This window comes from Squalius cephalus, assembly GCF_949319135.1.
Source record: "Squalius cephalus genome assembly, chromosome: 12".
Classification (NCBI taxonomy): Eukaryota; Metazoa; Chordata; class Actinopteri; order Cypriniformes; family Leuciscidae; genus Squalius; species Squalius cephalus.
This window is the reverse complement of record NC_137133.1, coordinates 14,608,620-14,633,355: the sequence shown is the minus strand read 5'-3', so window position 1 is coordinate 14,633,355 and position 24,736 is coordinate 14,608,620. Positions and strand designations below refer to the sequence as shown.

The 24,736-nt window shown below is 36.9% G+C and overlaps 2 protein-coding genes across 8 annotated transcripts in view; one reads left to right on the top strand and one right to left on the bottom strand.

Moving 5' to 3' along the window:
* Positions 1–1,014: 1,014 nt before the first annotated feature.
* Positions 1,015–9,169, bottom strand: tmed5 (transmembrane p24 trafficking protein 5). Its single transcript, XM_079889244.1, has 4 exons — positions 8,704–9,169; positions 7,790–7,887; positions 7,524–7,704; positions 1,015–1,709 (listed from the first exon to the last, which is right to left on the bottom strand). The coding sequence occupies exons 1-4, from the start codon at positions 8,881–8,883 to the stop codon at positions 1,491–1,493; spliced, it is 678 nt and encodes a 225-aa protein (XP_079745370.1). The 5' UTR covers positions 8,884–9,169; the 3' UTR covers positions 1,015–1,490.
* Positions 9,170–10,010: 841 nt separating this feature from the next.
* suco (SUN domain containing ossification factor) overlaps positions 10,011–24,736 on the top strand; it is a 52,159-nt gene continuing 37,433 nt past the window's right edge. For 4 of the 7 annotated variants that reach the window (XM_079889110.1, XM_079889113.1, XM_079889108.1 and 1 more), the window contains exon 1: positions 10,018–10,286. In XM_079889110.1, the coding sequence (XP_079745236.1) occupies positions 10,234–10,286 (53 nt within the window). In that variant the 5' untranslated portion in view covers positions 10,018–10,233. Of the gene's footprint in view, positions 10,287–24,736 lie in introns of all 7 variants that reach the window. The other 3 variants (XM_079889111.1, XM_079889109.1, XM_079889112.1) reach the window with 2 other exon arrangements.

The window sequence follows — 24,736 nt, the reverse complement described above, 5'->3', positions numbered from 1 at the left end:
TTATCATCAACTATTAATTCATAGATATCATTACGGTTTAAAGAGTGTCACCACGTGACATTTCACGACCTGAACTAACGTTATAAATATGTCATATTATCAAATATTCTTGACATTGACATACAGTCACGAGAGTCTTGTAGTCCTCTCAATCATTTATTGTTTTATGGGTTTTTTTCTGCAAATTGGTCACATTACATAACATGATTTTTATAAATATATGTTTCTGTGAATACATTTATTAAAAAAAAAAAAAAAAAATATATATATATATATATATATATATATATATAAAAAGGGGATTATGCAAAACTACTTAGAGGGTTAGTATTTAAATTATCTCATCATTTACACACCCTCAAGTGTTTCCAAACCTGTATGAATTTCTTCCTTCTGTTGAACACAAAAGAAGATATTTTGAAGAATGTCCGTAACCACAGTTGATGGACCCCATTCACTTCCACAGTATTTTTTTTTTCCCTACTATGGAAGTCAACGGCTACTGTCAACTGTCTTAGTTACCAACATTCTTCAAAATATCTTTTGTGTTCAACAACTTGAGGGTAAGCAAATGATGACAATTTTAATTTTTGGGTAAACTATCCCTTTAAGGTTTTCTTTTCGAGAATTTCATTCTTTTAATGTGGCCTTTTTCTTCATTATGACATCAGGACAGTTTTTTCACTTTGACCAAAAAAAAAAAAAAAAAAAAAAAAATCAATAAAAAGAAAAAAAGAAGAGGTGTATTCAAGCCATTGTATGAACTGCATTTTTAATGTATATTGCAATAAATTAATGGACCTGGACAAAACAATTAGCGCCATTAAAATGTGTTAAGAAGAAAGTCACCGCATCTGTGTATTGGGTGTGTCTAAATTCACATGATTATCACTAACAGATGGGTAAAGCAAACATGGGCATGGGTGTGCCCATGGGTAACATTAAAAAGCATTTATAACAATCGGACATTAATACGGCTCATGAAAGCTTTACAATGGTTTAATTTCAAAATACTTAGCTATTTCTTTTACAAAAATATGTAACCTGCTGCATATCAGTGTATCCTTATCAGTGCCTGGAAGATTTCAGTAACTACCCGTGATACAGTGAACTATAAAACATGGTGCCATACAAAAACACAAAACTGTTAGTTCTCGGATAGTCTAAGAACACATTTTTAAAACACAAAACATCATGAAGTCATGTTCCTGGTAAGATCCGTCACATAGCAGCAGTTTAGAGATCATCTTCAATCTCTCATTTTATCGGCTGTGTCAAGCAGAAAATGATTGTCTTCACCGCAACAAGGCTAGAGGGATAAAAGAGTGGAGGAGGAGAGACTCCAGCTGTCATCAGTCCAAGGACACTTTGATGGGACGAAACAGAGGATGGAGATTAATATTAAGAGAGAGAGAGAGAAAGAGAAAGAGAAAGAGAGATAGATCAAGGTGCGCCTGTGTGTTTCCAGTCAGTAGCAGCAGCAGTGGAGGCTATGTGTTTATTTTCCTGTTGTCATTGAAGAGGCTGCGCAGCAAGTAGACCTGTATGCCAGATACGATCACCATGAGGAAAAGGTTGGTGCACGACCACATGTTGACTCGATCGTAGTTGCTCTCTTGCAGGTTTCGGTCACGGGCTTCAAATGCTCTCAGCAATGTCTGGATCTGAAGACTCTTTCCCAGTCGAGATTTCACGCTGTTGATGGTGTCCTGCAAACAAAGACACGCTCAAAATGTAAATCTTACATAACATGCACTAACCTTCAAAAGTTTGAGGTCGGTAAGACCTCCTTCCCTAGAGCCTACTCTGCTCTGATTGGTCCGATCTGTTGTGATTGGTCTACTGCTTACAGCACGTGTCAGAAACAAAATGCCCTATTACCATATCTGAATTTCAGCGCTTGATACACAGTGATACAAACAGTAATGATGGGGTCAGTTTTATTCCAGCATGATACCCTCATCCTTTTGAAGAGCATCTAAGTGGATTTGCAGCGCTGAAAACCAACATGTCGAGCCAAATTCCAGGCCTCAGCTACGACTACAGTGTTTGAGGGTCAAAGTAGTTCGTCTGCTAACCAATGAAGACCACAGGCTGGTATTGTGCAAATTTGTTACAAACCTACATACTGTAGTTTGAGAAGGAAGACAGACTGGAATTACTGACAACTTGTTTCAGGCAGTTCAGAATCGGTTCTTTCTTTTGGGAGACAATAATTGTTTATTGTGCGCTTTGATCTTTGAAACTTTGCAGACCTTTTACATTCACAAACAGCTATATTACGCTTTTTCGGATATTACCTTTCATACAGTGTATGCTTTAATGTTTCTTATGTTCAACAAGGCTAAATTATCACAATTTAATATAACCGTTTTCTAATTTCATGTTTTAAAAATATAATTAATTCCTGTGATGGCAAATCATTACTCCAGTCTTCAGTGTCACATGATCCTTCAGAAATTATTCTAATATATGATGATTTGCTGCTCAAGAAACATTTATTATTATTATAAATGTTCAAAACAGCTGCTTCATATTTTGGGAAACTGATATTTTTTCAGGATTCTTTGATAAATAGAATGTTCAAGAGAACAACATTTATTTGAGATAGACATCTTTTGTAACCTTATAAGTTCAGAGTGTCTCTGTGTATTTTGGAGGACGAAGAGTAGAAAATAGTGTTTTTCATCAGTATTCTCAACAATTAAACCTAAAATAACTTTATTACGTCTTCAGGGTTCAAATAAAAATAACCAACAGCCGAGACATAAAGAGTCCCACACAAAGGTCTAAGGAGAAATAGAGTCGATAAAATCTCTGCTATGAAACAATGGCAGGTACTCAAACACTTTGACCCAATAGGAACACACAATTTCCTGCACAGATGTGATTTTAATTAGAAAACTTCCTGTTGCTTCCTGAAATGGCTTGTTAACATAGAATCAGTTTATATACACTACTTTCAAGAAAAACAGCAAAGTACTTGTACTTGTTAATATTAGCTAATGGCCTCTGGTGCTTCTAATCCTTGTGAGGCTACGTCACGTCTTCCCTCCCGGCACTAAGGTACTATTAAAACTTATTGGAAAATTACTCCGTATTAAAAAATCTTTATATTGGCTGGCTTTCGTGTCGTCTTTATGTCGTCTGTGGTCTCCCAGTATTTTATATCAATGGCAGTTTAGTGTTAGTGATTCATTTACACCAAAACAAGATATCTATGCATTCATTTTCCAAAAACATTTTTTTTGTCTTACATTTCATAATGAACACAAGCTCAGTGCCGACACGTTTTCCGTCAGCTCTTTTTCATGAATTGGAATGGGTGCAAAGGATTGTGGGTGGCATTAAGGATACACTTGATGCATCCTTCACAATGAGCTGAATGAAGGACACGAAACAAAGGCTGCCTTTTAAAGAATCCTTCAAATTGATGAGATGGCCTTCGGTGGCACTTGATGACGTGGCAGCCGAGGTATGCAACCTTACTAGGACGCAGCCTTCCGTTTGAGAAGCAAACAGTCATGTCATTCATGACACAATGTGTCAGGGTCACATTGACACCACCTGTGGCTGCACTGCATGCTGGTAGTTGGCATGCCTTGTCTGGTTATCTACATTGCTTCCGTTCAAACAAATGTCACCTTTAACAGACTGCTGGCATGTGGTCAGTGAAACCTGAGTATTCAAGCCCAAATAATGATGGCTGTGAATAGGAAATAAATTATTCCACTGACTTGGAAAAAAAATTGGATTTAACCACACTTCCGAGTGTGCATTCCAAGAATGTCTGTGACACATTCATTAACTGAATAATATTCCATGTTCAATTCCTGCTAATCCACATTCCATGACAAGAGTTTGGGGCTACCACGCCTTTTGACCAATGAATTCACTTTATATTTCCTGTTGATCCAAACTACTGCTTACAGATTGTTCAAAACATTTTATAAAGACTGCCCTGACAAAGACCAATTTCTAGCTAAATATTGTAGGTTGAACATAACTACAAAAATTATTTTACTTATAAAGATTTTATTAAATTCTTTTCCAGAGAGGTAAATATTTATTAATGCGTCTGGTATTTTCCATGAACATGGGAACCCTGACAGTTTTACAAATATTACAAGCTAAATTATATACTGTTCAAAGTTTAGGGTCAGTAAGAAGTCTTTTATTCTCAGCAAGGCTGCATTTATTTGATAAGAAATACAGAGAAACAGTAATATTGTGAAATATTATTTTAATTTTAAAATATTTTTTTCTATTTGAATATATTTTAAAATGTAATTTATTCCTGTGATCAACGCTGAATTTTCATCATCATTACAGTCTTCAGTGTCACATGATCCTTCAGAAATCATTCTAATATGATGATTTGATGCTCAAGAAACATTTATTATTATTATCATCAAAGTAACTGTGCTACCACAAATATTTTTGTGGAAACTGTGGTAAATTTTTAGTTCTTCTTAAAGAACAGTGTTTATTAGGGGCCAAGCCCCGAAGGGGCTATGGCACCTATTGTATCTGTTAGTTTTCTTATTATTATTATTATTATTATTCTTCTTCCTCCTCTTGAAGTCTATGGCAGCCCTATGAACCATACATAGGAAAATGATGAAATTTGGCACACTTGTAGTGATGGTAATGAAAAGTAATTGTAGCAATTTTTGAGTCTCTAGGTCCAACTCTATAGCGCCACCAGCAGTTCAAAAATTCAACATTGAAATGGTTATAACTTTTGAACCCTTTGATCTAGAAAAATGAAACTTAGTACACCTGATTCATCTCATCATGCTGATTAGAACCAATATCTTACATTAAGACTCCGCCCATTACAGTAGTGGCCATTTTGAAAAGTACAGTATGCAGTTTTTTTGCTACTCCTCCTTCAAAATTGGTCTAATTTTGTCCAAACATGTACTCAAATGATCTTCGGACTGAGCCGCATAAAAGTACTGTCCCCGATTTTTTTTATTCTTCTCTGATCAAAAGTTATGACGTCGCAAACTTAACGAGGTCGACCCAAAATTGGTTCAGAAGCTATAGCTCGGCCAAACTTTGATCAATCGAAACGAAAATTGGTACACTTCATCGGAAGCATGATCTGAGGTTCCATGCCAAAGTTGGGAACAGCGCCACCTACGGGTCATGAGATATGGAAAATGCATATTTTGGCCAATAACTTATGAACAGTTTGTCAGAAAATTATAAACTTGGTGTCTATCGATTCCTTGGGTCATGACAAATCCGTGGATATCGATTTTGCCATGATGGGATGTACCACGTGTCCGCCATTTTGAATGATGTCATAATTTGCAATATCTTTTAAACTATTTGAAATTTCTTCACCAAATTTGGTATGGATCATCATTAGCATGGCCCGAAGGTACCTGAGAAATTTGATCACAGCGCCACCTAGTGTTCCAGAGATATCATTGTTTTTTGAAAAAACGCTTATAACTTTTGCTAACATTGCTTGAAATTTGATTTCTTTATGTCAATATATTCCTTGGCTTATGCCGATTTCAACGATATCTCATATGTTATTTATCAACAATGTGACTGGCCGCCATATTGGAGTGAATGTAAAACAGTTTTTTCGCTACTCCTCCTTCAAAATTGGTCTAATTTTGTCCAAACATGTACTCAAATGATCTTCGGACTGAGCCGCATAAAAGTACTGTCCCCGATTTTTTTGCTATACTGGAAAAAAAAAGTTATGATGTCGCAAACTTAATGAGGTCAACCCATAATTGGTTCAGAGGCTGTAACTTGTGAACAGTTTGTCACAAAATCATAAAATTGGTGTCTATCGATTCCTTGCGTCATGTCGAATCTGAGGATATCTATTTTGCCAGCATTGGATGTACCACATCATAAGCTATATTAGCATTAAGTTAGCTTAGCATGCTAATCTCGTTAACATGATTTTGTGTGCTCATTCACACACTGAAGCCTCTCCTCTGCAGCTTTGTAAAACATGTCCTCTGGGTGGCGCAAGTGGTTCAACCATGCGTCATGAATCCCGAACCATTGTGGTCGTGGGTTCGAGACCAGTGTGGGGCGACTTTGAAATTGTGTATAAAATAATAATTTAAATTCCTTCCGGCTCTGCACTGCTGTTGGTGCTTAAATGCTAGCTGTGCTGCTGTAATTGATGTGCTTACTGTGCTTGATGTACATTAAATTTCTGATGTTTTGCTCTTCTGGCTCCGCATTGCGCTACAGCGGCTGTTGCTTGCTCTGCCTTGCAGGGCTTGGCCCCGTATTGCTGCTTGCAGCTATATTTATAAATTACTTTTGATCAATTTCATGCATTCTTGCTGAATAAAATTATTAACTGAAATAATTAATTTGTGTATATATATTATATATATATATATATATATATATATATATATACAGTACAGGCCAAAAGTTTGGACACATTACTATTTTTAATGTTTTTGAAAGAAGTTTCTTCTGCTCATCAAGCCTGCATTTATTTGATCAAAAATACAGAAAAAAATGTAATATTGTGATATATTATTACAATTTAAAATAATTGGTTTTCAATTTATTATACTTTAAATTATCATTTATTTCGGTGATGCAAAGCTGAATTTTCAGGATCATTACTCCAGTCTTCAGTGTCACATGTGACATCCAGTCAATCACATGATCCTTTAGAAATCATTCTAATGTTCTGATTTATTATGAGTGTTGGAAACAGTTCTGCTGCCTAATATATTTGATGAATAAAAGGTTAAAAAGAACTGCATTTATTCAAAAAAAATTTTTTTTTAAGATAAATCTTCTTTATTATCACTTTTTATCAATTTAACACATCCTTGCTGAATAAAATTATTGATTTATTTAAAAAAAAATAAAGAAAAAAATTACTGACCCCAAATTACTGACCAGTAGTGTATATTGTTGTTATAAAAGATTTCTATCTTGAAAACATTTGCTTCTTTTTTTTTCTTTTCTTTTTTCTTTTTCTTTTTTTTATTCATCAAAGTATCCTAAAAAAGTATCACAGGTTATGAAAAAATATTAAGCAGCAGAACTGTTTCCAACTTTGATAATGAATCATCATATTAGAATGATTTCTAAAGGATCATTTGATAGACTGGAGTAATGATCCTGAAAATTCAGCTTTGCATCACCGAAATAAATTATAATTTAAAGTATAATAAATTGAAAACCAATTATTTTAAATTGTAATAATATATCACAATATTACATTTTTTTCTGTATTTTTGATCAAATAAATGCAGGCTTGATGAGCAGAAGAAACTTCTTTCAAAAACATTAAAAATAGTAATGTGTCCAAACTTTTGGCCTGTAATATATATATATATATATATATATATATATATATATATATATATATATATATATATATATATATATACACACACTCACACATACATACATACATACATACATATACGTACTAACCCCAAACTTTTGACCAACATCGAGACCCTCTCATTTAAAAAAAAGTTTTTGTTTGTTTGGCACGTCATTCTTACCATGATATCCTCGAGCTTCATATCCAGAAGATCTGCTCCCTGAACGTAGGCTTTCCAGTCCTCCGATTCCTCGCCGTCACCCATATTGTCCAAAATCAATTCAAAGAAGATGACTTTCTCAGAAACAGCACTGAATGTGTTATCAAAGCAGAACATGTAGTCTCCCTCTTCTGTTTCCACTCTGACACACAAAAGGCAAAAGCACGGTTAATCGGGCAGTAGAACGTCAAGCATATGACTAAACAGTGATTGGAGGTAAAACTTACGTATGAACCCCATCAGATTTTCTGTAGTCGGAGGCTACGACGTGACCGCTGGGCGAGTGCAAGTGGAAGTCCACATCTAGACTGGCTCCATCCAGAACCTACACAAAGACACATAGATTTCCATTAATTATGAGTCAACATAAGGATCTGCTGATTCTGCCCTCACAACATGAAGGTTTGAGCCTACCATGGACAAGTTACAGAATCAATACGCAAGTCTACAGACACAGTCCTTTTGGTACTTTTCCTTCTCCAAAAATGACCTTTAGCTCCATTGTGTCACTTCTCCAACTTCTGTATTGTGTCACAACTTCAAGTCCAATTTTCATAATGCAGCATACTTTATTGCATTAGATCAAGTTTGAAAGAGAATGTTTTGCAACCAGCTATATATATATATATATAGTTTAGAATAATAAAATAAAACTACATGTTATTTTGCTGTACTAAAAAGTATATTCACTCACTATTACTTCAACTGTTTAAATGAATTAACATTTTAGTTATTTTATTTTAATTTAATTGTCACATAATGTTGCCTCCAAACTTTAAAGGTTAAGATGCTTTAAATTAAAAATGGCTTTCTAAAACAATAAGAAATGTAATTCACTTTCTAAATCTCTTGACTTTAAAGTTACCTTGATATTTTTTGTGAGAGCTGTTCTGTTTTGTTGATGAATACAACAATTACACCTATATATAAAAAATTAAGCTAAAAAAAGTCTCTCTTTATTATCCTGGAGACCCTTATTTGTCATTGACGCACTATATCTCATATCGACTCGTATCTATTTTACACTACTTTATTGATACCACAACAAGAATGTGGGCAGTACCCACAATTTACAATGTCTTGCAATATGATCAATGTCAGCTTTCCTCAAGCTGAATCAGAATGAGATATTCAGAGGTACCTGGTACTCGATCTCCAGCGAAGCGTCTTTCTTCATACCCTGGAAGAAGCACTCTTTGCGTCCGGCGGGCAGAGTGAAGGTAAAATCACTGTCCAGAGACTGAGAGAAAGCGCTTATCACAGACACACACAACGATAAACACACCACACACACTCTCAACAACTCTATACTCCACCGCATCTTCCTACACTTCTAATACTTTAACAACAACCGATGAAAGTTGTTCTTGTATAAACTTCAGCAGCTGCTCGTGAGTTGGGACAGCTCACCAAACGAGTTGGGAATTCTGTAACTTGAGGACCCCGCCTCATAAAAGTAGAAATGTTTAAAAAAAAGTCTAAATCTGCCAGCACAAGTACCTTCTCTTTTTAAGAGAAATTTAAAAACCAATAAAATTAAGGAAACCGTGTTTTATGAGAACGTATTAAATATTTATACACACGTACAACGTCCGCTGGCATATTACGCGACGCCATGGAATTTTGCATTATGGGAAATGTAGTTTTTTTACGTAGAATGTAGTTCTGCTCCACAGTACTTTCTAGTAGTGATGGGAAGTTGGACTAATGTCCGCGAACCGGTTCTTTCGAACAGTTCATTTCAAAGAGACGGGTTTTGTCTTCTTTTTTATTCAGAGTATAATCATTTTCCCATGCATGACGATAATAACACAGTAATTTAATAACAGTAAAAGTAGAAAAGGAGAAAAGAAAATGCCAGGGGAATATAAAAATACACAAAGACTAAAATTCAAAATAGGTTATAAAAAAATACATACAAATATGTTGCGGTTTTGTGAATCTCGATTAATCGATTTGGCAGCACTAATTATTTTGAAACATTTACCTAAAATACTGGTGAAGAGCCAAAAGTTTTGCTTCTAAAACTTTCTTTGGGTGGCTGGCACACAATTTATTGAGTTTTCTTTAAACCTTAAAATAAATTATTAAAACAAAGTTAATGATATTTTATATATAAAAAAAGAGTTGACAATTTTGCAGTTATGCGAATTAGTGTTTATAAAGTTGAAGAATTGATCCGCTCACACTCATGAGAGATCATTCTCATGTAAACCCCAAAAGAATTGAACATTTAAGCAGTTAACAAAGTAGCTCAATTATTCTCCCACATGAGTGATCTGGCACTGTTTCACATTTCTTATCATTGAGGTGACGCGTCTGATGACAAAACTTCCAACTCAGCTAGACCTCGAGGAGTGGGCGGGGTCAACACAATGCTCGATGCCCATTGGCTGAGGACGGGGCAGCAGGAGCAGTGAGCGCTGGGCACCGGAGCAACAGCAGCTTATACGCTCATTACGCAGGCGGAGCCAGTCAGGCAGACAGCGCTTCTCAACGGGGGGTTCAACACAGAAACTGACCAAAGTGTTTGTTCTGTACCACGAACACACCCCCCCTTACCTTTATACAGTTGTAAACAATTAGCATTATTAGCTAGTCTTGGCCCCTGTCGTCAGTATTAGAGGAGAATAGATAAAAAAGCGAGGATGTTGGTCCCCGCGGGAAGATAATGAAGAAGCTGCGCGTGTTGTTGCTGTGCGCCGTTTTAGTTCTCCTGTGCTGGTGAGTCAAAATATTATCTTTATTGAAGTTGTATTATAATGCCTCTACCTGTAAAGCTGAGCAATATAAACACCAATACTTTGACAACGACATCCTTTACCACTCTGTCTCTCATGATAGCTTCATGCTAGATGCTAACGTTAGTTGAGTAGCTTCAGATGTGGGATGTATTTATAAGCTTTTTGTCATACGAATTTAAATATTATGAGTCAAATACTGTTTTCTCACTCATATATTTTTATGAAATTGCTTGGACCTCATTCAGAAATGTGCTGTCAGGCTGTTGAAAGTAGCACTGGACCACCAGCTGTCCAGTGTGGATGTTTATTGTGGATGTATGTATGGTACACAGTGTACAGAAAACACTCAACGCCCACCGTGCATTTCTAGGTTTCCCACTTATGTATGTGAGCACTTAATAATTTAAGTTATGTTTTATGTATTTTTTCCCCCTTCAGTTTTAAGGCTTTGTTGAACAGCTTACCGGTGGCTGATATAAAGTGTTGCATTTTGCAGACAGCACTTTTTTTTTAAATAGCCATTGTCATTAATTTCGGTACGTTTTTGTCTGTCAATCTCAGTATGCAGAAACTTGATAGTAGCTGTTTTCCTCTTAGATTGCATTTATTCTAAAGTAATAGGTACTGTCCAATTGGCTGGACTGCTATAGCCTAAATTTGCTCTGACCACAGAAGCAAACTTTTACGTTAGCTTATGATATTTTGAGAATGTTTAATGCATTCAAATATGTGTATATCTATGATGAACTCAGCTTTTCCTGCGCCCACTATCTTTGCCAGGCTGATGTGGCATCATCCACGGTGGACAGGTGGTGGATTAGGGTTGGTCATATGTTGACTAAGCACACAGGGTGCTGACGCAGGTCACAGTACATACCTGGTGTGAGACACAAGAAACAATTGCACCCTAGTGCCTGCCAGCCATCCTATCGGATTGATGATTTTAATAACGGGCTGATATGTGAACTCGCTATTTTCATATCAGCCGATTACATAGCTTGTCTTACTCTCCTTATGCACAACAGTTGATGTCTTAGAATTGTGAGCTGTAAAGATGTTCGCTTTTGTTTCCAACAATGTAACCTTTTAAATATAGGTCGATTTTTAAAAGCGCGAGGTTGGTTGGATGTTTGCCCGTTTCATACCTAATGCCAGCATGAAAAAACACACACAGTGAGTTGCATAAGAATTGCACCACATGTGCACAAACTCACAGCTTGAATACCTTGTGTTATTGTTAATTGGCACACTTTGCTAGCTTTGGTTACTTCATTATGGTTTATTGATGTTTGCATGGTTTTCAGAAGCGAGCAACCAGGTTTGAGCGCAAAATCAATGTAAAACAACACGTACACCCATTTTACTTTTGTAATTTGGCATTTTCCCTAAATAGTATATTCAGCAGGAAAAAAGGTTGGCTGGAGATTTATATAATTGATCTGTTTGGGTTGTGAAAAGTGGCCATTACATACAAGAAACATAAGGCCTTTGCAGCGTCATCCGAAAAATCTAGTTGCTTCAGATTGTGAATACAAACAGTAGTTTCATTTGGAATAACATGCACAGATGGAGCGTGCACAATAGCGGTCTTTGGGAAGTTCAAGTAATTTTAAAACACATTTCTGCTTCCAATAAGTAATAGATATGAAAGGCCATCCATGAACAGAAACAAAGCACAGAAACATGGAAGGTGAATTCAGGGCAGGAGGACCAAAAAAATCAACATCCATGATTTGAGAATATTTTATGGGAGAGGTGATGTATCTTAGAGCCAGGTAATTTGCAATGACCTGTCAAACTATCGTTGTGGTCATCATTTTGTGGTTATAAAGACGCAGGTCAAAAGTTGAATTTCTTTTATTTGAATGCTGCATAGAACTCTGTGTCATGCGCAAGATTCTGCAAAAGATGCACAACACGAGCGCAGCGGTTAAAGACATCCTCCTGTAGCTTGCAACTTTGGATGTTTAGAGGGACATGTGTAGAGGGGGCCAAATAGTAGAGAACCCATGTCTACTGTTGCACTAATGTTGTCATCTTTCAGCGTTTAGGGCTTTAGGGCGCAGAATAGACCTTTTGTGTAGTTGCATAATTACAAAAACAGTCAGAACATTCTGTTTCTATTTTTTAACCAAACAGTAATTCATGTAAGAAATGGTTCAGCTCTTTACTGCAAAAACTGCATCACAAGGAAAGCTTGCAACTCTTTCCTGTACAAGTAGTTTTAAATGAATTTCCAGTTCAATCAGATTTGCTGTATTTACACTGCATATCATGTGATCTCTCATTTGAATGATCATATATGCGGTTGTGGGTGGGTGAGCACAGTGGTGTTAGTTTTCCACTTTATGCTCAGGGAATATCTGATCACAAATGCCTGGGTTTTCAGTGGCTGATGACTTTCAGTGTTTGAGTTTTGTTTAGAGACGTTTGTCTATGCAAAAAAGTTCAAATCTTTCTGTTCTATACCGAATATTAAAGTGTCAGAGCTGTTTGTGTTTTTCCAGATATACAGTATTTCATAAAATTAATGCTGCCCCCCCCCCCCCCCCCCCTCCAAAAACATACAACACCTCCTTTTGAAAATGGAAAGTTGAAAGAAAAAAGTTGCACAGAACATACTCTGCTAACAAACACACTGTTTTAATGGTTGATCTTGACCTACAGTTTGATTTCAGAAAGAAGACAAATGAGAGCACTCCTTACATGTGTGTCTCCTGTCCTGCTCTCTTTAGTCTTTATGTTGGCACGTCATCGATAATTGTTTTCAATGTTCACTGGAATGACAGCCGATAAACAGTGAGGGGCAATTCCGCGCAAAACTGTCACATCCATAACACCAACACAATGCAATGGTATTTAGTTGGCGTTATGGATGTGACATTTTTGCGTGGAATTGCCCTGAGGGTAAAAAAAAAAAAAAAAATCAGAAAGAGAGGGAATAAAGTTAAAATAGTGTGAGAAGCACACAACCTGCAGTTATGGGCAGGACATGGCGCTGCTTTGGCACACATTCAGATCCACAGCCAGAGGCTCTTCTCTACTGCTTACTTTTTCTCTCTTTCTTTTCCTCCTCCTGCCCATTTCCTTCTTTCTTTCTTATAATAGCTGAGAATGTAGCATACTGTTGTGACGTCTTCCTCCACGCCTCCTGCAACAAAACCAACAGGCTCATATGCAGGCCTTCAATTCTTTGTGAGACATAAACAAGAGTCACCTTTCTCAGAAATATTATACTAATAACTAATTTTACCTTTACACAGCATCTTGAAAATGCAATGCTTAAAGCTCTTGAAAGTTGCATTGCGAAAAACGATAGACCTCCATGTGAGCTGGGGGGCTTTAAAGGGGATGAATTTAAATACTAATTGGCTTGTTCATTACTAGTCATGACCCATCCCTTGAGATATTTGACCTGCTAAACATGTCCCACTCTAAAATGCCCATCACCCACCTTGCCTTGGAAACGCCACCCTTTGGTCACTGGGTTCATCTTCTCACTTGGCCTTGAGACCATACAAAGCATACTTGTGCTTAGGGCTGTTTGTCATGGTGCAAATGAAAAACAAAAAAGTTGCATTCATAATATCATTTATGTAACTTGCTTTTTGAACTCGGATGTGATATGAAGCCCAATTGTTTTAATCGTGTGATAGCTTGTGTGAACCCCCCCACCCACCCATTATAAAAGTTTTTCTGAATGTGAGCACTGCAGCTCTGTCAAGTAATTTGTCTGGATAAAAACAAACCCTTCTTGGCCCCCATTGTGGGCACTGACATAGCATGACCATAGGAAAGGGGCCCATGTTCCCTATATGACTGAGTACACACAGTGTGCTGTAATGTCAAACCTGCAGAAAAACACAGCCCCTCTATGATGACCGTACACTGGCATTCTGAGACTGTAATGGTTTCTGTCATATATTGATTAATGATCAGTGAATTTACTATTTAACTGCTGCTTAAAACATGGAAATGTCATCATATGGCATGTCAACCTTTCCTCTATAGGGAGCAGTCGTGTTCAGTCTTCACAGCTTGTAAGTGTGGACTGACATTTCATCGAGTGCTGCAGTGATGTCGTATTTTTGTAGGCCAATCCGGAAGTAGCATCACCCTGGTTCCATCAACAAAAGTCTGATTGGTGTTTTTCATTGGCTTTCGGTGGTGCCACTGCTGGAGCCCTGGATTATCGATATCGGCTAAAATGTTTAATTTTAGTGCATCCCTGATGTTCCCATAATATTCTAATAAAAAATAATGATACATCTGCATGAGAGTACACTAAAGTAACCTGCATGTGGTGATGTTTATGTTTGACACCCCTGCTTTGCATGATGGAGAGAGATTTGGTAAAGGAAATGCAGTTTTACACTGAGAGATGTGTGTTTGTGTTTCGTGTTAATCTTACTCTTCTTATCACAGATGGTGTGATGATATCCCTCTCAAACTGTCATGCATGCCTTCCCAAATAATGTTAATTTTGCAGCTTATGTGAGCATTTGTACCTTCAGACAGTTTCTCATTGTTGCAGCTGGATCTGCATGGCACATATAGCAGCAGGAGGCAGGTAATTATTTAGAGGGATAATACTTTTAGCCTGAGCCCCGAGTAGTAAGCGATGACGTTATATAATAGAGTATTAGATAAGAAGGATTGAGTTAGGAAGGCAGCCGGTCTGCCAGCCCCTGTGCTTTGTTTGCTGGTCTGTCATGTTATCGTGCCTGCTAGCAGTAGCTTCATTGATTAATGCTAGTAACATTGTATAATCATTAGGGCTGCACGATATTGAAGAAAAATGCGATATAACTCATCATATACTTAAAGTGTGTAAAATAAACTTAAATTATCTTAAATATCTTTAAAATTATATAACCTACTTATGTGTTTCACATTCTTTTTGTGACAAGAAAACATCCCTACAACTTCTGACAGTGAACAGCAGTGCTTTACTGTAGCATAATAAGTGTTATTTTAACATCATTGTACACCACAGGGTTTAGGGTTTCAGGAAGGTCTACATTAGGTTTATTAAACAACAGAAACTGAATGTGAGCACTGCAGCTCTGTCAAGTAATTTGTCTGGATAAAAACAAACCCTTCTTGGCCCCCATTTTTGGTATATTTTGGTATATATATAGGTATTTTTGCCTATATCGCGATGCATATTGCGATAGTTTGATAATTTCAATATATTGTGCAGCCCTAATAATCATAGAGTAGCCTTACTTGGATGTGAACTCACTGATCTATGCATATCAAATATTTGCTTTTATGGATGTTTTTTAAGTAAAATGATTTGTTTCTCATCCAACCGGTTCCTATTATGTACCCTGAAGACATCCGTTCACACAAGAACAGCAGAACTGCATGTTGTAACAGTTAACGTCTCTTAGTAATGCATTTTCAGGTCATGTAATAAGTGAACACAAAAATCCCTTTTAAAGCTGTGGTGAAACGGAATGGCAATAGATCTTTTCTTCTTTATTGACATCCATCCGAATGTAATGGATTATAGGAAAAGGAAAATATTATAGGCCTGGGCTATTAATGATTTTGAAGTACTCTAAATGGGCGTCTGCAAAAAACACGCCCAAATCATCTAAGTGCTTTCCATACAACTTTTCCATTACGGTCTCTCGTCACTCTCAGCAAACGTATGATCTTTGAGCAATGCCAAGTGTGCCATCCCTAACAACTCCGTTGTAAACACGAATGTTGTTCTTGAATGATTATTTGTGAAAATGTTCGTACACAGACTTCACGCACAAATTTATGAGATTTCAAAATGCTATGATTATGTTGTTATGTGGTTCTAGTCAAGTCATTTATATAGAGCCTTATACAATACAGGTTTTCAAAGCAGTTTCATGTTAATAAACAGGAAGATAACAGTATTAAAGTTCTTATTATACAAATTCAATTACAGCTGTAAAGCAGCTCTAAAAAGACAACAGTGGTCACTGGTCTCTGTCAGATTCTGGCTCGAGTCCTTTCTTTAGTGTAAGTCTATACACTAATACAGAACTGTAAGTTTGTTTGGGAGCTTGCAAGTAGAGTTCGTTCCACTCATGCAACGACAACCAAGCAGTCATGCTTTCAGTAGGGGGTGTGTTTATATATGCATGTGCAAGTTAAAAAGCCATTAGTGCTGTCTCTTACATAAGTCATGTCTTTTGGGCCCTAGTTGTCATACAAGCCTAACTGTTTTTAGCATGTGGATGGGTAAGAAATATCTGTATTCTGACAGCCTGACTCGGGGAGGAAGACTGACTCTGAACATACCTTCGGCTGATATGGTGATGGGGGGGTTGGTGTGTTTGGGAGATGTGCAAGGCCAAAGATCTTGCGCTGTGTCAGAGAGGCTATGTTTTTGCAGAAAAATCTAAGGTTGTGTTTTTAAATTTGGATTTGTTATCTTCGCCCCTTTTTGTCTCACTTGTCAGGTATTTCACTGGAATAACGTTTTCTGATTCTTCAAGAATTTCAAGAGAAAAGTGCATGAATCCGTATAGATAGATTACGTAAGAGGAATCCCCCCCCCCCCCCCCCAGCTTCCTGTTTGAGCCACGCCATAGCTTGATGAAGGAACCATTTATAATTAATTGTGACAACATAAGCTGCATATTGATTCAGCACGTCACTTATTTAAGCAGTTGAATTTGTTTTATGAACTGTTAAGCCTAAATCACCATTGACCTGATCTTGTAGCTATGGATCGATAATCTGTGTGCTCAATATTTTTGAATGAAATTCACCCTTTTCTAGTTCGGTTTTGTTATCGGATCTCTAAAGGCGGCATCCAACAGTGTGTATTGAACTGGAAACAAGTGATCAGAGCATAAAGATGTCAAGTCATTTTCTTATAAAACAACTTTGCATTATTGTTGTTATTTTTATTGTTAAATAATTATGTAATTATGTCATTTATTTATTATTATTCATACATAAAAATAACTTTTTGGTGAGTCTAATCATTATTAAGTCGTTGTGTCAAAAAGAATAAATAGGACAATTAAAACTGGTTTTAGATATTGGTTATTGGATATTTAAACAGAAGTAATCTGTATTGGTAGTGACAAAAACAACATCAGTCAGTTTCTACTAAACCTATAACCAAAAAGCAATCCTGACAGATGAGATGATGGGTTATATATGTTTTCAGTGTATATGATTTCAGTATTGAACTACACATATGTGACCGTACATTCATTTACTTTTAGAGATTTTGTGGTACATATTTACTAAATAATCCTGAGTAAAACAACCCTGTTGGCTGTTGCAAACATGGCATATTACCTCCTGCTGTCACGCACACTATTTTCCACATATTGATTCTCACTTCCTTGTCTTGTTTGTGCCTTGGTTTTTAAGCAGACATTGATTTAAAGACTACAGAGTAATCCACTATTTTGAAGAGGGGGGTCAAAAATGACAATTTTATCCTGAGATTTGGAGCCAAATTACAGGGGGGTAAAATGACTTAAGAAATGACTCATCTCTATTTATGCTTCTCTTTCTTCAGAAACAAAATATTAACAAAATCAAAAATTTTAGCTGGGGAAGTTTCTGAAAATTGGTTGATTTGATATGACCCTGTATCATTTGGACTAGCTTGTTTTAATTAACAATTTTTTTAAATATTGTAACAGCTGGCAGAGAAAACCCTTTTCCTTGTGCGAAATGCGTGTAATTGAATACAGATTTTATTGAATGACATATTCATTCACTGATGAAAAATGTCTGGACATTGGACAAACACTCCTAATTGTTGAAGAATCCTATATCAAATGAGGCACTGAATTATTGTGTTTTAAAGCTTTGGCTCGAGAGGCTGAGAAGGAAAATTGGGTTATGTTTAATTAAACGGTGGGTTTTCACAGACTTGGACAAACACATTTGGCTGGCTCTCAGACTGGCTCTCTTTTATCTTGCCTGTTCTCATTTGGTTTCTCATTTTTAGAGCCAGACAGGTCCATTATTGTTGCGTCTCTCTCTGTCTTTGTATTTCTCTTTCCTGTCTCTCTGCCTGTGTAAGCAGTTAGATTAGATCCTGTCAAGCGAATGGGAACGTCTGAACTTGTCGCTTGGGAAACAAGCGGATTGAGTGGACCAAGCCAGACAGAGGCTGTCCCCAAATCATCACTGGAGCCATGTCAACTTATACCACCAATGTTTTCCTTCTCATCTCTGAATAAAAACCCCACACCTGCTCCGTAATTAAAAGATAGGAAGAGAGAACCGAACAGGGTATTTTTGGTAAGCAGAAGTAATGAAACAAAAGTTTTGGTTTAGTCTTTCAGATTCAAGAGAGCTCGATGAGAATCTCTGAGTTTGAATAGTGATAGCCTATTTTGCAGACTGAAAGTTCTCTGTGTGGAAGACAAAATAACACGTGTGAATATACTGTATGTGAAGTACACTTTAGTCAGTGGGGCTGGACAATTTATTTATTTTTTACTTTTTGGCTAAAATGAAACATTTTGCATCTTTTAATATGCATGCAACATAAATTTAGTCTCAAAAGCAAAATACTGTATATTTTAAGGTGTAAAACAGTACAACATTTTAAATGGACTGAGCTTCTGTTTGCCCTAGCCTTGTTTTTGATCACATCAACTATATCTAGTCTGGCAGCTTCTAAGTTTATGGTAGTTGTTGTTGTCTTCCTATAGCCCATCCCCCACTTCTTCTTTCTTTCTATCCTACACATACAGACATTCTCCACCCCCTCCTCAGATTGTGTACTAGGACATTTTGTTCTAGCTAATTGTAAAGAAAGCAGAAAAAACAGCCCCTGATATCCAATCTGAGTGTTGAAAGTTTAAATTCATGTTTACATTTATACACCCATAGATTTGCTGAAAGGTCATAAAAAGTCAGTGAGTGGTTAACGTTGTGCTGCATCCATTAAAGAATACATGTTCAGTCTCTAAGTGATCTACATTTTTAATGACTGTTGGTTGGCTGAGATGTTTGCAGTAGGAACTCACACACTCTTTCTTCCTGCAAATCAAATGCTTTCCCATTCCCAATATTCCTTAAGCCACTGATCTGCTTTCAACCTTCTGTTTTCTTACCTAATAGTTGTTCCTAAATCCTGGCACTAATACTTCATGCTTTTAGGAGCCCTTCCAAGTAATTATTTTTTAAATCGGCTGCCTTTAGGTTGTGTACACACACAGTTTGGTTAGATTAAAACCAACTTTGGTACGATTGCTCTATTAGTGCGGTTCATTTGAATAAGTGTGAACACTGCCATATGAACCTTACCTTGGTACCAAACAAACTTCCAAACGAACTCTGGTCTGTTGCATTCATATTTCAGTCGAACTGAACCAAAGACAAGTTGCCCATTACAGTTTGGTACAGGCATTGGTAGGGCTGTCGTGATAGCTGCAATATTGTAATACCGACATAAGGGTGAGCGAATGAAGACATTTTTTGGGTGAACTAACCCTTTAAAGTTCAGGAATAGTCATTTTTAAACTCTTTGCGATTAGAACTGTGATTGATTGCATTGATCATCTGAAGCGCATTCACACTGGAACGCACTCCTCAAAGTGAAAGCACAAACATCATTTAAATCACCATATCGCGCTTTAGTTTTAGTATGATAAAGCGTTTTAGATAGTTTCTACTATGTAAGTGCATATAGTGAGAGACAGGACACTGTACAGTAGTGAGCACTGGATGCCTGCATTGAAAGCGTGAGTACTGCATGACAAAAAAAATTAATTTAGAGTTTCATTGTTGCATAATTTATAAATGTAATGGTTGGATATTTTGGTAAGTCCTAATAATGTCAAATGTCTTATTTTACCAGTAAAAAATGCCCTATATTATTTTAAATGTATGTAGTCAGTGACCGAGTGCAAGCATATGTGTCTAGAATAATTCTGTATTTTCATTTTTAGAATCATTCATATTTTTATTCTGGTGTCACCATTGTCCTGTACCAATCGGCAGTTGTCAATCGGTGTCAATCGCCTCTGTGTAGGAAGTTTAAACTTGCGAAGTGCGTCCCCAGTAGGGGCGTAAACAGTAGGAAACCGCATGTGTATTAACTATATTGGATATTTGCATTATAGATTTTAAAGTGACAGCAGCCTAAAAATCCTGCTGCTGAAAAATTGCTGATTTCAAAAAAAAAAAAATTACAATCACTCACTGCTCTTGACTGAGTAACTTTTGTAACTTCAATAAGGATTAATCTGTTTAATTTATACAGTGAAGATTGAGTGTTATTTTAATAAAATTTCTATACCTGAAAACTACAGTTAGATATACCTGAAAAACCTTGAAAAGCACTGATTTGTTTCATTTGTATCTTTGTTCTACTGTATTTATTGGTGCTATTGCTTGTAATTTGATTATTTGTTCTTATTTTATTACTGACTGTTTACTTGTCTTTAATAATGTTTTGTATATAGGCTCATTAGGCTGGCAGTTTAGAATTTTTGCTGCTATCTAAAATTTTGGCGTAATAACTTTCATGGCCGGTTAAACATTTTTATGGTTGGAAAATTTTCTTAAGTCACCGTCCATTGGCAGGTCTGGCCTATGCCTATGGTAAGTCTAATGTCAACACATTAAGCTGTGGTGTTGAGTTTCCTCATCCCATAAAATGCAGATCCTGTATGCCGTTTAGGGATGTGGCAGGACAAAAAGGTTAAATGACGTTTGTGATAGATTGTCTTCTGTTATAATTCCAGATAGTGCCTTTTCTTCATTGTGAATATGTTTGATAGAAAATTAGCTTCTTTTTTCTAACTAGATGATGTTTTAAGTGTGTGTTTTTTTCTTTCTCGATAAGCAGACAAGGGTCAGAATACCTCTTCGGCAAAACGGGTCGTGGTAAAAGGCAATGGTGGTCAGGTTTCTTTGGCATTGTCATTCCGTTGTTGATGGGCTTATCTTGAATCTTGTTTGGAGATGGGATTTAGATGCTGTGCTCTCGCTGTTGTCACACCACTTATGGCATCAACTTAAGGGTTCATCTCTTTGGAAACAAGGCTAGCATGGAAACCCATATGCCTATAGGCTGCTCTGAAAGCCGGCCCGATCTCTTTTAGGAGACGGATAAACATTGTTGACTGATTCTGCTGTGCTGACTCAGCTGCCCTGAGCATTGCCTGTTGCGGAAGTCACGCATTGCATTTCAATCGATGGCTTCAGCGTTCTGGAGTGAGCTACTAAAGCATCTGTTATCACCTTTAATATCCTCCTCATCACTTTTTTGAGTTGGGCTAAGCAGGTGTTTTGATTTGTAAAACAGACCTCATCTGAAACTTATTTCTTTGTTGTGAATTGTTCTTGTCACGTGAGTGGAAGACGTGATGCTGCAGTGTCTGTAAATGCGTGCGTGATGAGACCTTTTATACCGGGCCTGAATAAGCCTGTGCTCCGTGTGACGTGTCCTCTGCCGCGTTCAGATCGCATTAGCTGCATGAACGCCTGAAACGTGTGATTCACTCCAGCCTCTTGAAGCTTCGGCCTCTTTTCAATAAGTGTGCTTCTCAGTTTAATGAATGGCATCGTCAGACTCCCACAATCTCTCACGACAGCCCACAGGTTATGCAACAGGAACTGGTACTGATAACTAGGGTTGAATATGTCTGGTTATATTCAGTTTGCAATTCGACTTCTTCCTTTGTGTCTACTCTGTGGATGCACAATATATCAGTTAGGGCTGTGTATTGGCAAGAATCTGGCGATACGATACGTATCACGATACATGGGTCACGATTCAATATATTGCAATATATTTCGATACTGTGCATAAGGCGATATATTGGGATTTTTTTTTAAGTAAAATATATTAAAAATATTTAAAAAAGACATGATGTGCATAAAAGAAAAAGAAGTTTACTTTAGGTAAACAATTCAGTACACAGAAAATCAAACTGCCAATTTGGGATTGTGGTTCACAGGTTCTTAGTGAGCAAATTTGTATATGCTCAAGTAGGCCATAATAAAAGAAAATACATAGCCCGTCACAATACAAAACAACAACGTGAACTGGACAAAAATGAATGAAAGTGGATGAAAGTGAACAAAATGAATGTGTCATATATTGAAATCAAGTTTTATGTGATAAAAGATTTTAAAAGAACTGGACGCGCGAATGAGGCGAACCGCGCCGCGCTAAACGCCTCGTGCCGCAGGACCTCCAGACGCGCGTAAACGCGTCTTTGCATTGACTTAACATTGAAATCACTCGGCGCCAGATGCTCTTTTCGCGTTTGGTGTGAATGATGCACGCGATTACATTTAGAAATAGACAAGCTTTGTTTCCAAATGTACCAAGCAAAGATATCCTTTCAATTGTATAAACTTTTATAAAACCAGCCAATATAATCACAATAAACACATCCAAAATGAAATATTTAACATATATATAACAACTGCACAACGTCTAATTTGTAAACAAAATGATTTACGCACTAAATCCAGCATAAACTCCGGCACAATTTGCATATGTTTAAACTCTCAAGACAGACGTCACATCCCGAACCTCACAGCAATTGGCTGCCGACTGCGTTTTTCGCTTGATATTTGTATAAAGGAACTGCCCAACTTTTTGACGCTCTCGGTCGCTCTCAACGCTTTCTCCGGTCCGCTGTCAATCCTAAAAATGTCCAGTGGACACGCACCGTTATAGGCGAGCCTGGCGAGGACACTAGTGGTGCGTCTCAGCATAGCTATCTAGTGGTAGGGATTTAAACAACATAAACGTGAACCACTGTCTTACGGTCTTACCATGAATATTTTTGGACGTAAAAAAAATCGATATTGCGTTTTTGAAAATCGATACAGTATTGCAAAATAAAATATCGCGATACTCAAGTGTATCGATTTTTTCTTACACCCCTAATATCAGTATCATATAGGTTATTGTCCTGAAACCTGTTACATTGATTCCCACACATGCATCAAACAGTATGTCAGACGTTTCAGAACGTGTCAGACGTTCATCATAACCTCCAACACAAGTCTCTGGGATGTCAATAGCAGCTGATGCATTATGTAGCACTAATGTTTGTGGATTGATAGCTTGACTCATGACTTCACTACAGTACAGCTCCATTCAGCTGTGTGTGAGAAGGGAGAGATTATGTTATAATGCAAGGGATTTCATTTTAGAGTTTTCAGTGACTTTACTTCCAGCCCTGTCAACTCAAGAGGGCTCAGGCTTCTTCCGCTCTGACATTTGCTCTGTGGCAGAATGTTTTTGTCTGGCCACAGCGTTGGCCTACTTTTTGCGAGAGCTCTGGCTTTGTGCCCCACAAGCCTGATCTTCTGTTCCTCCCCCAGCCACGTCGCTCTGTGCACATCTGAATCTGTTGAGTCTCTGATTTCCCTCCCCTCAGTTCATGTATTATTTATCAGTTCATTATCTAGCATTGTTTAGACCATTCCCCTCATTTACAAGAGATTGTGTTTGTAGTCTGTTTAAAAATCTCTGACTGTGGTTTAGCACCACGTGCTGTTATTATCCTGCCAAATTTTATTTTTTGTCTCATTGTATTAATATTTTATATGGCAGAGCACACTACAAAAATTAGCATTTGCAGTGACATTTAGTGTCTAGTCACTCTGTAAAGCAGATGCTGTTTAGACCTTTTCTTTTTTCCATTTAATGTGCCAGATGCTTCGTTCCAGTGCCACATAGGCAAGTCAAAGTCCACTCAACGAATGCAAAACAGATCTAGATTTCTCTTCAAGTGTTTTACTCATAAATGAAGCCAAGCATCTGCTTGTATACAGTTGGCAATATAGCATTGCTTGAAAAATAACCTTTGACACTCTCCTGGAGTCCTGGTGATGTGATCAGGTGAAGTCACCGGTCATAAATCCGTCATCTGTCATGACTCATATGTGGAAACCAATATGCATTGGTGTCATATAGGTTATTGATACATTTTAGAGTTTATGTAGAGTTTGTCTTTATTGGCTGATATTATATTTAATTATGTAAGCTAATTTCCTCTATTTTTACTTTGTTGATTACGTTCGCCCTCATCTAAGTATTAAGTTAATCTTTAAAAGGATTAGCTTTAAATCTCTAATAATTTTAAAACACTGTTAAAAATAAATCTCAAAATTAATATCCATACTACTGCAACTACTGTGATATCTATTTTTTTATACTGTACATTATAATGTTGTAATTCTTAAATTCACTTTTGAGTGGCTTATTTTTCATTTATTTGGGGATCAGCCATTACATCAAAACTATTGTCTCATTGGTATCATCCAGAAACTTAAAATGTGTGAATCCATAATATTCGATTTTACATTTTGTCAATGCTAATGTAATCATGAAGGTATTGAGATGGGTGCTAAATTGGTTTGCGAAACCAGAATTTAACATTTAAATGTAAAAAAAAATTAAATTCTCCAATCTCCATCGCACTTTTCAGCCAA

Coding starts and splice junctions, on each gene's coding strand:
- tmed5 (XM_079889244.1), bottom strand. CDS start 8,883: ATGCGGTGGAGTATAGAGTTGTTGAGAGTGTGTGTGGTGTGTTTATCG. Junction 7,888..8,703: donor CGCTGGAGATCGAGTACCAG/GTACCTCTGAAT, acceptor GTCTTTGTGTAG/GTTCTGGATGGAGCCAGTCT. Junction 7,705..7,789: donor AAATCTGATGGGGTTCATAC/GTAAGTTTTACC, acceptor TTTGTGTGTCAG/AGTGGAAACAGAAGAGGGAG.